Here is a 14,180-nt window from a genome sequence, read left to right as displayed (position 1 = left end):
GGAAGGCAGGTCATACACGCTGTGCGGGGGACACGGGAAGGCAGGTCTGCATGCACGCTGTGCGGGGGACACGGGAAGGCAGGTCTGCATGCACGCTGTGCGGGGGACACGGGTACATGTGGGTTCTTCATGCATGTTGCTTGGGGACATATGAAGGTGGGGTTTCATGCATGTGACTTGGGGTATGCCTGGGAAGAAACTGGAGCTATATCAATTAACTCACTTTTCTTTTCCCTGGTGTATATAGAATTACATTGCACGGTTTGGTCACGGTAGCGCTAAATTAGCTCGTCAGGCACAGAGTAAAGAGAAGACGCTGCAGAAGATGATGTCCTCTGGGCTGACGGAGAAGGTTGTCAATGACAAGGTAGCCTCCCATCCTGTGCTCCCCATCCTCTTCTCCATTATTGTGTTTATTCCAGTGTCTGGCTCGCAATGATCTGAGAGATGTGTAGTGATCACAGTGATACCTCGGTATATGGATAGGACATACGGTCTGAGGGATGTGTAGTGATCACAGTGATACCTCGGTATATGGATAGGACATACGGTCTGAGGGATGTGTAGTGATCACAGTGATACCTCGGTATATGGATAGGACATACGGTCTGAGGGATGTGTAGTGATCACAGTGATGCCTCGGTATATGGATAGGACATACGGTCTGAGGGATGTGTAGTGATCAGTGATACCTCGGTATATGGATAGGACATACGCTCTGAGGGATGTGTAGTGATCACAGTGATACCTCGGTATATGGATAGGACATACGGTCTGAGGGATGTGTAGTGATCACAGTGATACCTCGGTATATGGATAGGACATACGGTCTGAGGGATGTGTAGTGATCACAGTGATACCTCGGTATATGGATAGGACATACGGTCTGAGGGATGTGTAGTGATCAGTGATACCTCGGTATATGGATAGGACATACGCTCTGAGGGATGTGTAGTGATCACAGTGATACCTCGGTATATGGATAGGACATACGCTCTGAGGGATGTGTAGTGATCACAGTGATACCTCGGTATATGGATAGGACATACGCTCTGAGGGATGTGTAGTGATCACAGTGATACCTCGGTATATGGATAGGACATACGGTCTGAGGGATGTGTAGTGATCACAGTGATACCTCGGTATATGGATAGGACATACGGTCTGAGGGTGTGTAGTGATCACAGTGATACCTCGGTATATGGATAGGACATACGGTCTGAGGGATGTGTAGTGATCACACTAGGACCTCAGTGTAGGGATGGGGTGATGGTCTGAGGGATGTGTAGGGATCACACTAGGACCTCAGTGTAGGGATGGGGTGATGATCTGAGGGATGTGTAGGGATCACACTAGGACCTCAGTGTAGGGATGGGGTGATGGTCTGAGGGATGTGTAGGGATCACACTAGGACCTCAGTGTATGGATGGAGGGGATGGTCTGAGGGATATGTTGGGATCACACTAGGACCTCAGTGTATGGATGGGGGGGATGGTCTGAGGGATGTGTAGGGATCACACTAGGACCTCAGTGTAGGGATGGGGTGATGGTCTGAGGGATGTGTAGGGATCACACTAGGACCTCAGTGTATGGATGGAGGGGATGGTCTGAGGGATATGTAGGGATCACACTAGGACCTCAGTGTATGGATGGGGGGATGGTCTGAGGGATGTGTAGGGATCACACTAGGACCTCAGTGTTTGGATGGAGGGAATGGTCTGAGGGATGTGTAGGGATCACACTAGGACCTCAGTGTTTGGATGGAGGGAATGGTCTGAGGGATGTGTAGGGATCACACTAGGACCTCAGTGTATGGATGGAGGGGATGGTCTGAGGGATGTGTAGGGATCACACTAGGACCTCAGTGTATGGATGGAGGGGATGGTCTGAGGGATGTGTAGGGATCACACTAGGACCTCAGTGTTTAGATGGAGGGAATGGTCTGAGGGATGTGTAGGGATCACACTAGGACCTCAGTGTAGGGATGGGGGGGATGGTCTGAGGGATGTGTAGGGATCACACTAGGACCTCAGTGTATGGATGGGGGGGATGGTCTGAGGGATGTGTAGGGATCACACTAGGACCTCAGTGTTTGGATATTGGGGGGCAGTAATGCATTACTGCCTCACAGCGCTGAGGTTATGGGTTCGATTCCCACTATGGCCCTAACTGTGTGGAGTTTGTATATTCTCCCTGTGTTTGCGTGGGTTTCCTCCGGGGACTCCGGTTTCCTTCCACACTCCAAAAATATACTGGTAGGTTATTGGCTCCCCATAAAAAAAAAAATTGACCATAGTGTGTGTGTGTGTGTGTGTGTGTGTGTATGTGTGTAAGCATGTGATAGGGAACATAGGCCCTCATTCAGAGCCGTACGCTCTGAGCAGAGCGCACGCTCTGAATGAGGGCCGGGCTCCATTTTCATGGAGCGTCCTCCTGGACGCTCGTATAGCTGTGGGTCACCACCCACAGGCTATACGAGCGTGCATTGTGATGGTCGCGATGGTCTAGACCATTGCGACCATCGAATTTGCGAGCCGGAGCCTGCGGTTGAGGTTTTCAACCGCAAGCTCCGGAGTGATTTTGGCTCTATCAGAGCCAAAATCACTCCCACTGACATCACTAGTGATGTCAGTGGGCCGGCTTCTGACGGGAGGCGTTCCCGTGGGAACGCCCCCGTCAGGGAGGCACGCCCCCGGCACGCCCACCAAAGGGGGCGTGCTGTCAATCAACATTGACAGCACGCCCCCTTTGATCGGACACAACGAGCGAAGGACTTTCCTTCGCTCGTCGCGTCTGGCGCATGCGCACGACGGAGCTCCCTCCGTCGTGCGCATGCTCAGTCCATAACATCGACCCACTTGCGAGCGGACAGCCGCTCGCGAGTGGGTCTGAATCAGGCCCATAGAGTGTAAGCTCCATCTCGGCATTTTATGACGTTCCACCTGATTTATGGAGATTTAGGAAAGGAAACAATCGGACACCTTGTAGTTTACCAGAAGTCTGTATTGGATGAAACAGCTGGCGGCCGTGTCAGGTTTCCTATGTGATGCTACCTGTATACGATGATATAATTACTAATGACATCTGATTCTGTCACACGTGCTGTTGGAGGAACATGTTATCCTCATGTCTTCTACATATGGAGACAGTGACCGTTACATGTAACATGACTTCTTACCGTATATTGAGCTATAGACACAGGATTATGTCACAAGATCAGGGTTGTATATAGTAATTTATAATCCTTTCTCTGCCTCGTGTGACCGAACCGGATTCCTCTTCTGTTTGCAGACGCTCTCGTTCTTCTTCCCGTCCTGTGGAAAGATTCCTCCTCCAGTGATCATGGTGCAGAACGTCAGCTTCCGCTATACTCCGGACGGGGTAAGTCCCTGAGAGATGGCGGCTCTTTCCCTGATGTAGGATAGACCACGTATGACCCTCTCCCTCTCCCTCCATGTAGCCTCTCATCTACAAGAACCTGGAGTTTGGAATAGACCTGGATACTCGTGTGGCCCTTGTGGGTCCCAACGGGGCAGGAAAATCCACCTTATTGAAACTACTCACAGGAGAGGTGAGGATATTTTATGTAATGAGTATTCCCGCCCTCCACCGGTAACCAAAACCATTCTACCCCATAGTAACCAAGGAGGCCGACAAAACCAAAAATCACATTCTAATCCTGTATGTGAGGACCGGTCACTGTGATCCCACCTCGCTATAGCCGGGCAGCGACCGGTCACTGTGATCCCACCACGTTATAGCCGGGCAGCAACCGGTCACTGTGATGCCACCACACTATAGCCGGGCAGCGACCGGTCACTGTGATCCCACCACGCTATAGCCGGGCAGCGACCGGTCACTGTGATCCCACCACGGTATAGCCGGGCAGCGACCGGTCACTGTGATCCCACCACGGTATAGCCGGGCAGCGACCGGTCACTGTGATCCCACCACGTTATAGCCGGGCAGCGACCGGTCACTGTGATCCCACCACGTTATAGCCGGGCAGCGACCGGTCACTGTGATCCCACCACGTTATAGCCGGGCAGCGACCGGTCACTGTGATCCCACCACGTTATAGCCGGGCAGCGACCGGTCACTGTGATCCCACCACGCTATAGCCGGGCAGCGACCGGTCACTGTGATCCCACCACGCTATAGCCGGGCAGCGACCGGTCACTGTGATCCCACCACGCTATAGCCGGGCAGCGACCGGTCACTGTGATCCCACCACGCTATAGCCGGGCAGCGACCGGTCACTGTGATCCCACCTCGCTATAGCCGGGCAGCGACCGGTCACTGTGATCCCACCTCGCTATAGCCGGGCAGCGACCGGTCACTGTGATCCCACCACGCTATAGCCGGGCAGCGACCGGTCACTGTGATCCCACCACGCTATAGCCGGGCAGCGACCGGTCACTGTGATCCCACCACGCTATAGCCGGGCAGCGACCGGTCACTGTGATCCCACCACGCTATAGCCGGGCAGCGACCGGTCACTGTGATCCCACCACGCTATAGCCGGGCAGCGACCGGTCACTGTGATCCCACCACGCTATAGCCGGGCAGCGACCGGTCACTGTGATCCCACCACGCTATAGCCGGGCAGCGACCGGTCACTGTGATCCCACCACGTTATAGTATGGCAGCGACCGGTCACTCCTATTGTCCTTTCTCATCTTCTTTGCTTTGTACAGTTGCTGCCAACAGATGGAATGATCAGAAAACATTCTCACGTGAAGATCGGCCGATACCATCAGCACTTAACGGAGCAGCTGGAACTGGACCTCTCTCCCCTGGAATACATGATGAAGTGTTACCCCGATATAAAGGAGAAGGAGGAGATGAGGAAGATCATTGGCAGATATGGATTGACTGGAAAGCAGCAGGTGAGAGCTACGTAGACCCTCTGGCCGGTTACCCCATGTTATACGGGGGTGCAGCAGGTGAGAACTACGTAGACCCCATGTTATACGGGTGTGCAGCAGGTGAGAGCTACGTAGACCCTCTGGCCGGTTACCCCATGTTATACGGGGGTGCAGCAGGTGAGAGCTATGTAGACCCCATGTTATACGGGGGTGCAGCAGGTGAGAGCTGTGTAGACCCCATGTTATACGGGGGTGCAGCAGGTGAGAGCTACGTAGACCCCATGTTATACGGGGGTGCAGCAGGTGAGAGCTACGTAGACCCCATGTTATACGGGGGTGCAGCAGGTGAGAGCTACGTAGACCCCATGTTATACGGGGGTGCAGCTGGTGAGAGCTACGTAGACCCCATGTTATACGGGGGTGCAGCAGGTGAGAGCTACGTAGACTCCATGTTATACGGGGGTGCAGCAGGTGAGAGCTACGTAGACCCCATGTTATACGGGGGTGCAGCAGGTGAGAGCTATGTAGACCCCATGTTATACGGGGTGCAGCAGGTGAGAGCTATGTAGACCCCATGTTATACAGGTGTGCAGCAGGTGAGAGCTGTGTAGACCCCATGTTATACGGGTGTGCAGCAGGTGAGAGCTATGTAGACCCCATGTTATACGGGGTGCAGCAGGTGAGAGCTATGTAGACCCCATGTTATACAGGTGTGCAGCAGGTGAGAGCTGTGTAGACCCCATGTTATACGGGTGTGCAGCAGGTGAGAGCTATGTAGACCCCATGTTATACGGGGGTGCAGCAGGTGAGAGCTATGTAGACCCCATGTTATACGGGTGTGCAGCAGGTGAGAGCTGTGTAGACCCCATGTTATACGGGTGTGCAGCAGGTGAGAGCTATGTAGACCCCATGTTATACGGGTGTGCAGCAGGTGAGAGCTGTGTAGACCCCATGTTATACGGGTGTGCAGCAGGTGAGAGCTGTGTAGACCCCATGTTATACGGGGGTGCCGCAGGCCTTTGTACAGCTATTATGCTGTCTGCAGTGGTATGCTGGGAAGTTTCTTATTGTGGAGGTGGAATAGATGGTAAGGAAACATAAGTGACCTAAGTCAGAGGATTATACAATGTGATGGGTAATAAACCATATGGGAATGTATCAGTAAGTGTCCTAGGCACCTCTGTGACTTGTGCCAGTCTAGGCTGCATCATACCCAGCTATACACCGCACCCGGGCAGCGTCCCGATAACCTATGTGATCCCAGCTGGTCAGGTCTTCTCGTCCCCTGAGGGTGTCCCCACTGGCTGAGCAGCTCGTACTATAGTCATCTGTGATGTGTAATCTGATAGGGAAGCTCTTGGGTGACCCTGTGGCCGACAGATTGGCCCTAGTGTAAGTGATCTTCAGATAGTGGCCAGCACAATATTGTGCTCCAAAATGTGTCTCGCCTCCCCTGTTACTATGTCCAGCTTTATATCTGGCTTATTGCAGAAGCCCCTGAACTAAGTATGATGGAAGAAACCTTTGTGGTCAGCCGGAGCAGGCGGCGTTCAGATCCTCCTCTTACAGGCTGCATGGATGTCGTGTCACCCTCCCTGCAATCTGGTGATGATCCACGAGGTCATGGGCTGTTCCACCATTTATCGCAGCCTAGGGAACCACAACCAGGTCTCTTATGTCCTCATATTTAGCAATCTCTGTCCCCCGCCGAGACACTGTGGCTTCTGTGCACTTGTCTGAGGTCTCTCTCTGTCCCTCGCAGAGACACTGTGACTTCTGTGCACTTGTCTGAGGTCTCTCTCTCTGTCCCCGCAGACACACTATGGCTTCTGTGCACTTGTCTGAGGTCTCTCTCTCTGTCCCCCATAGAGACACTGTGGCTTCTGTGCACTTGTCTGAGGTCTCTCTCTGTCCTCGCAGAGACACTATGGCTTCTGTGCACTTGTCTGAGGTCTCTCTCTGTCCCTCGCAGAGACACTGTGGCTTCTGTGCACTTGTCTGAGGTCTCTTGGTAATCTCTGTCCCCGCAGAGACACTGTGGCTTCTGTGCACTTGTCTGAGGTCTCTCTCTCTGTCCCCGCAGAGACACTGTGGCTTCTGTGCACTTGTCTGAGGTCTCTCTCTCTCTGTCCCCGCAGAGACACTGTGGCTTCTGTGCACTTGTCTGAGGTCTCTCTCTCTGTCCCCCATAGAGACACTGTGGCTTCTGTGCACTTGTCTGAGGTCTCTCTCTCTCTGTCCCCGCAGAGACACTGTGGCTTCTGTGCACTTGTCTGAGGTCTCTCTCTCTCTGTCCCCGCAGAGACACTGTGGCTTCTGTGCACTTGTCTGAGGTCTCTCTCTCTGTCCCCCATAGAGACACTGTGGCTTCTGTGCACTTGTCTGAGGTCTCTCTCTCTGTCCCCCATAGAGACACTGTGGCTTCTGTGCACTTGTCTGAGGTCTCTCTCTCTGTCCCCCATAGAGACACTGTGGCTTCTGTGCACTTGTCTGAGGTCTCTCTCTGTCCCCCGCAGAGACACTGTGGCTTCTGTGCACTTGTCTGAGGTCTCTCTCTGTCCCTCGCAGAGACACTGTGGCTTCTGTGCACTTGTCTGAGGTCTCTTGGTAATCTCTGTCCCCGCAGAGACACTGTGGCTTCTGTGCACTTGTCTGAGGTCTCTCTCTCTGTCCCCGCAGAGACACTGTGGCTTCTGTGCACTTGTCTGAGGTCTCTCTCTCTCTGTCCCCGCAGAGACACTGTGGCTTCTGTGCACTTGTCTGAGGTCTCTCTCTCTGTCCCCCATAGAGACACTGTGGCTTCTGTGCACTTGTCTGAGGTCTCTCTCTCTCTGTCCCCGCAGAGACACTGTGGCTTCTGTGCACTTGTCTGAGGTCTCTCTCTCTGTCCCCCATAGAGACACTGTGGCTTCTGTGCACTTGTCTGAGGTCTCTCTCTCTGTCCCCCATAGAGACACTGTGGCTTCTGTGCACTTGTCTGAGGTCTCTCTCTCTGTCCCCCATAGAGACACTGTGGCTTCTGTGCACTTGTCTGAGGTCTCTCTCTGTCCCCCGCAGAGACACTGTGGCTTCTGTGCACTTGTCTGAGGTCTCTTGGTAATCTCTGTCCCCCGCAGACACACTGTGGCTTCTGTGCACTTGTCTGAGGTCTCTTGGTAATCTCTGTCCCCCGCAGACACACTGTGGCTTATGTGCACTTGTCTGAGGTCTCTCTCTCTGTCCCCCATAGAGACACTGTGGCTTCTGTGCACTTGTCTGAGGTCTCTCTCTGTCCCCCGCAGAGACACTGTGGCTTCTGTGCACTTGTCTGAGGTCTCTTGGTAATCTCTGTCCCCCGCAGACACACTGTGGCTTCTGTGCACTTGTCTGAGGTCTCTTGGTAATCTCTGTCCCCCGCAGACACACTGTGGCTTCTGTGCACTTGTCTGAGGTCTCTTGGTAATCTCTGTCCCCGCAGAGACACTGTGGCTTCTGTGCACTTGTCTGAGGTCTCTTGGTAATCTCTGTCCCCGCAGAGACACTGTGGCTTCTGTGCACTTGTCTGAGGTCTCTCTCTTTGTCCCCCATAGAGACACTGTGGCTTCTGTGCACTTGTCTGAGGTCTCTTGGTAATTTCTGTCCCTCGCAGAGACACTGTGGCTTATGTGCACTTGTCTGAGGTCTCTCTCTCTGTCCCTCGCAGAGACACTGTGGCTTCTGTGCACTTGTCTGAGGTCTCTGTAATCTCTGTTCCCCGCAGAGACACTGTGGGCTTCTGTGCACTTGTCTGAGGTCTCTCTCTCTGTCCCTCGCAGAGACACTGTGGCTTCTGTGCACTTGTCTGAGGTCTCTGTAATCTCTGTTCCCCGCAGAGACACTGTGGCTTCTGTGCACTTGTCTGAGGTCTCTGTAATCTCTGTTCCTCGCAGAGACACTGTGGCTTCTGTGCACTGGTCTGAGGTCTCTTTCTCTGTCCCTCGCAGAGACACTGTGGCTTCTGTGCACTTGTCTGAGGTCTCTCTCTTTGTCCCTCGCAGAGACACTGTGGCTTCTGTGCACTTGTCTGAGGTCTCTGTAATCTCTGTTCCCCGCAGAGACACTGTGGCTTCTGTGCACTTGTCTGAGGTCTCGGTAATCTCTGTTCCCCGCAGAGACACTGTGGCTTCTGTGCACTTGTCTGAGGTCTCTATCTCTGTCCCTCGCAGAGACACTGTGGCTTCTGTGCACTGGTCTGAGGTCTCTTTCTCTGTACCTCACAGAGACACTGTGGCTTCTGTGCACTTGTCTGAGGTCTCTTGGTAATCTCTGTCCCTCGCAGAGACACTGGCCTCTGTGCAATTGTCTGAGGTCTCTTGGTACTCTGTCCCTCGCAGAGACACTGTGGCTTCTGTGCACTTGTCTGAGGTCTCTTGGTAATCTCTGTCCCCCATAGAGACACTGGGGCTTCTGTGCACTTGTCTGAGGTCTCTCTCTCTGTCCCCCATAGAGACACTGTGGCTTCTGTGCACTTGTCTGAGGTCTCTCTCTCTGTCCCCCATAGAGACACTGTGGGCTTCTGTGCACTTGTCTGAGGTCTCTTGGTAATATCTGTCCCCATAGAGACACTGGGGCTTCTGTGCACTTGTCTGAGGTCTCTTGGTAATCTCTGTCCTCGCAGAGACACTGTGGCTTCTGTGCACTTGTCTGAGGTCTGTTGGTAATATCTGTCCCCATAGAGACACTGTGGGCTTCTGTGCACTTGTCTGAGGTCTCTTGGTAATATCTGTCCCCATAGAGACACTGGGGCTTCTGTGCACTTGTCTGAGGTCTCTTGGTAATCTCTGTCCCTCGCAGAGACACTGTGGCTTCTGTGCACTTGTCTGAGGTCTCTTGGTAATCTCTGTCCCCCATAGAGACACTGGGGCTTCTGTGCACTTTTATTTCTAGTTCCCAATAAGGCTGTTTTCTAACCCACTCACTTGGACCTCAGGGCTCTCGATGCCAATTTGTCCAAGATGGAAGATGTATGGTGTACATAGAGCAGGGTTGGGGAACCGTTTATATAACAGTATTTGCGGTCGCGGTGCAGGCCACACCCCCACCACATGACTTCACACGGGGGTGGGGCCACAATCACCGGTGATTACCGCAATGCCTGGATGCTCCTGGTACTGACCCAATCACTCCGTTATGGGATTAGCAGTCCTGGTACTGACCATATCCCTCCGTTATGGGATTAGCAGCCCTACAGTCCTGGTACTGACCCTATCACTCCGTTATGGGATTAGCGGCCCTACAGTCCTGGTACTGACCATATCACTCCGTTATGGGATTAGCGGCCATATAGTCCTGGTACTGACCCTATCACTCCGTTTTGGGATTAGCAGTCCTGGTACTGACCATATCCCTCCGTTATGGGATTAGCAGCCCTACAGTCCTGGTACTGACCCCATCACTCCGCTATGGGATTAGCAGTCCTGGTAGTGACCCTATCACTCCGTTATGGGATTAGCGGCCCTACAGTCCTGGTACTGACCCTATCACTCTGCTATGGGATTAGCAGTCCTGGTACTGACACTATCACTCCGTTATGGGATTAGCAGCCCTACAGTCCTGGTACTGACCCCATCACACCGTTATGGGATTAGCGGCCCTACAGTCCTGGTACTGACCCAATCACTCCGTTATGGGATTAGCAGTCCTGGTAGTGACCCTATCACTCCGTTATGGGATTAGCGGCCCTACAGTCCTGGTACTGACACTATCACTCCGTTATGGGATTAGCAGCCCTACAGTCCTGGTACTGACCCCATCACACCGTTATGGGATTAGCGGCCCTACAGTCCTGGTACTGACCCAATCACTCCGTTATGGGATTAGCAGCCCTACAGTCCTGGTACTAACACTATCACTCCGTTATGGGATTAGCAGCCCTACAGTCCTGGTACTGACCATATCACTCCGTTATGGGATTAGTGGCCCTACAGTCCTGGTACTGACACTATCACTCCGTTATGGGATTAGCAGTCCTGGGAGTGACCCTATCACTCCGTTATGGTATTAGCGGCCCTACAGTCCTGGTACTGACCATATCACTCCGTTATGGGATTAGCAGCCCTTCAATCCTGGTACTGACCCTATCACTCCGTTATGGGATTAGCAGCCCTACAGTCCTGGTACTGACCCTATCACTCCGTTATGGGATTAGCGGCCCTACAGTCCTGGTACTGACCCTATCACTCCGTTATGGGATTAGCAGCCCTACATTCCTGGTACTGACCCTATCACTCCGTTATGGGATTAGCGGCCATACAGTCCTTGTACTGACCCTATCACTCCGTTATGGGATTAGCAGCCCTACAGTCCTGGTACTGACCCTATCACTCCGTTATGGGATTAGCAGCCCTACAGTCCTGGTACTGACCCTATCACTCCGTTATGGGATTAGCGGCCCTACAGTCCTGGTACTGACCCTATCACTCCGTTATGGGATTAGCGGCCCTACATTCCTGGTACTGACCCCATCACTCCGTTATGGGATTAGCGGCCCTACAGTCCTTGTACTGACCCTATCACTCCGTTATGGGATTAGCGGCCCTACAGTCCTGGTAGTGACCCTATCACTCCGTTATGGGATTAGCAGTCCTGGTATTGACCCTATCACTCCGTTATGGGATTAGCGGCCATACAGTCCTTGTACTGGACCTATCACTCCGCTATGGGATTAGCAGCCCTACAGTCCTGGTACTGACCCCATCACTCCGTTATGGGATTAGCAGTCCTGGTACTGACCCTATCACTCCGTTATGGGATTTGCGGCCCTACAGTCCTGGTACTGACCCTATCACTCCGTTATGGGATTAGCGGCCATACAGTCCTTGTACTGACCCTATCACTCCGTTATGGGATTAGCGGCCCTACAGTCCTGGTAGTGACCCTATCACTCCGTTATGGGATTTGCGGCCCTACAGTCCTGGTACTGACCCTATCACTCCGTTATGGGATTAGCAGCCCTACAGTCCTGGTACTGACCCCATCACACCGTTATGGGATTAGCGGCCCTACAGTCCTGGTACTGACCCAATCACTCCGTTATGGGATTAGCAGCCCTACAGTCCTGGTACTAACACTATCACTCCGTTATGGGATTAGCAGCCCTACAGTCCTGGTACTGACCATATCACTCCGTTATGGGATTAGCAGTACTGACACTATCACTCCGTTATGGGATTAGCAGCCCTACAGTCCTGGTACTGACCCCATCACTCCGTTATGGGATTAGCAGTCCTGGTATTGACCCTATCACTCCGTTATGGGATTAGCGGCCATACAGTCCTTGTACTGGACCTATCACTCCGCTATGGGATTAGCAGCCCTACAGTCCTGGTACTGACCCCATCACTCCGTTATGGGATTAGCAGTCCTGGTACTGACCCTATCACTCCGTTATGGGATTAGCGGCCCTACAGTCCTGGTACTGACCCTATCACTCCGTTATGGGATTAGCAGCCCTACAGTCCTGGTACTGACCATATCACTCCGCTATGGGATTAGCAGTCCTGGTACTGACCCTATCACTCTGTTATGGGATTTGCGGCCCTACAGTCCTGGTACTGACCCTATCACTCCGCTATGGGATTAGCAGTCCTGGTAGTGACCCTATCACTCCGTTATGGGATTAGCGGCCCTACAGTCCTGGTACTGACCCTATCCCTCCGTTATGGGATTAGCAGCCCTACAGTCCTGGTAGTGACCCCATCACACCGTTATGGGATTAGCAGCCCAACAGTCCTGGTACTGACCCTATCACTCGGTTATGGGATTAGCAGTCCTGGTACTGACCCTATCACTCCGTTATGGGATTAGCAGTCCTGGTACTGACCCTATCACTATGTTATGGGATTAGCGGCCCTACAGTCCTGGTACTGACACTATCACTCCGTTATGGGATTAGCAGTCCTGGTAGTGACCCTATCACTCCGTTATGGGATTAGCGGTCCCTACAGTCCTGGTACTGACACTATCACTCCGTTATGGGATTAGCAGCCCTACAGTCCTGGTACTGACCCTATCACTTCGTTATGGGATTAGCAGCCCAACAGTCCTGGTACTGACCCCATCACACCGTTATGGGATTAGCAGCCCAACAGTCCTGGTACTGACCCTATCACTCTGTTATGGGATTAGCAGTCCTGGTACTGACCCTATCACCCCGTTATGGGATTAGCAGCCCTACAGATAGTTACATCCACATCTCGTCTTCTGTGTTTTGTGTGTAGGTGAGTCCCATCCGCAACCTCTCAGATGGACAGAAGTGCCGAGTCTGCTTTGCTTGGTTGGCCTGGCAGAATCCTCACATGCTTTTCCTGGATGAACCGACCAATCATTTGGACATTGAGACCATCGATGCCTTGGCAGATGCCATCAATGAGTTTGAGGGAGGAATGATGCTAGTTAGCCACGACTTCCGGCTGATTCAGCAGGTGAGGTGCCGATTGGTGACGGGTCGGTGGGAATCGCCCGGCTGACCAGGAGGTGACACTAATTTGTTTTCTTTCCGTATTGTGACAGGTGGCTCAGGAGATCTGGGTGTGTGAGAAACGAGCGGTAACCAAGTGGACGGGAGACATCTTATCCTACAAACAGCATCTGAAATCCAGACTAAGCGATGACGAGCCGCCGCGCAAGGGGAACTGAGCCGCCGCGCTCCCCATAAGCGGAGTATTAGAGGGAGCTTACGGATAATAAAGTGTCGCCATAGTCATCAGCTAAAGACTCCTGTCTGACCCGTACAATGCGTTGCTCTGTGAGACCGGACACTTGGTGGCCAGTGAGAGCTTGTCGCCGTTCCAGGCGCTCTGAGGCCTATCGGGAGAGACGTGGCGAACACTCTTCTTCCACCGGGGTGCCATGTCTTTATCTTCCTGCGCGCGCCTCATCTGATGCGACATATATGGAGTATGTTTCTTTGTTTTGTTTTTTTAAGCAAATTATTTATCTGTAACAGAGGAAAAATAAAGAGAGACTTTGTTCCGCAGGTGTCAATTGGCTGCTGCCTGGTCTGTTACTGGCCCTGGGGTCATTGGCCTTATTGGCTCCTGCCGGACGCTGTATAATGTCACGATGTGGCCGCGTGGAAAGCTTGGAGAGTGTCTGTGCCGTCAAACGGCCGCTGGGAATACAACTGAATGTATTGATGTAACAGAAATGCCTGAACTCCCTGTACATTTAGGTTTTTCCGTTCATTTCACCAATTAATGTTGCTCCATCCCTGTGGCTCTGGCACAGCCCAAACCTAACCTTACTCTATTGAAGATGAACATAATAATGAAAACTATATTTCTACTTCAGGGT

The 14,180-nt window shown here is 52.7% G+C and overlaps 1 protein-coding gene across 1 annotated transcript in view; it reads left to right on the top strand.

Annotated features, from left to right (window-relative positions):
* Positions 1-13,863, top strand: part of ABCF2 (ATP binding cassette subfamily F member 2) — a 28,687-nt gene extending 14,824 nt beyond the window's left edge. Inside the window, 6 exon segments of the mRNA XM_088465589.1 lie at positions 248-367; positions 3,292-3,381; positions 3,461-3,571; positions 4,698-4,889; positions 13,106-13,309; positions 13,398-13,863. Of these exon segments, the coding sequence (XP_088321715.1) occupies positions 248-367; positions 3,292-3,381; positions 3,461-3,571; positions 4,698-4,889; positions 13,106-13,309; positions 13,398-13,523 (843 nt within the window). The 3' untranslated portion in view covers positions 13,524-13,863.
* Positions 13,864-14,180: the final 317 nt, after the last annotated feature.

Source organism: Taudactylus pleione, unplaced genomic scaffold (genome assembly GCF_031769625.1).
Source record: "Taudactylus pleione unplaced genomic scaffold, aTauple2 ptg002015l, whole genome shotgun sequence".
NCBI lineage: Eukaryota > Metazoa > Chordata > Amphibia > Anura > Myobatrachidae > Taudactylus > Taudactylus pleione.
Note: the sequence above shows the minus strand (reverse complement) of the source record. Positions and strands in the feature narration are given on the sequence as shown.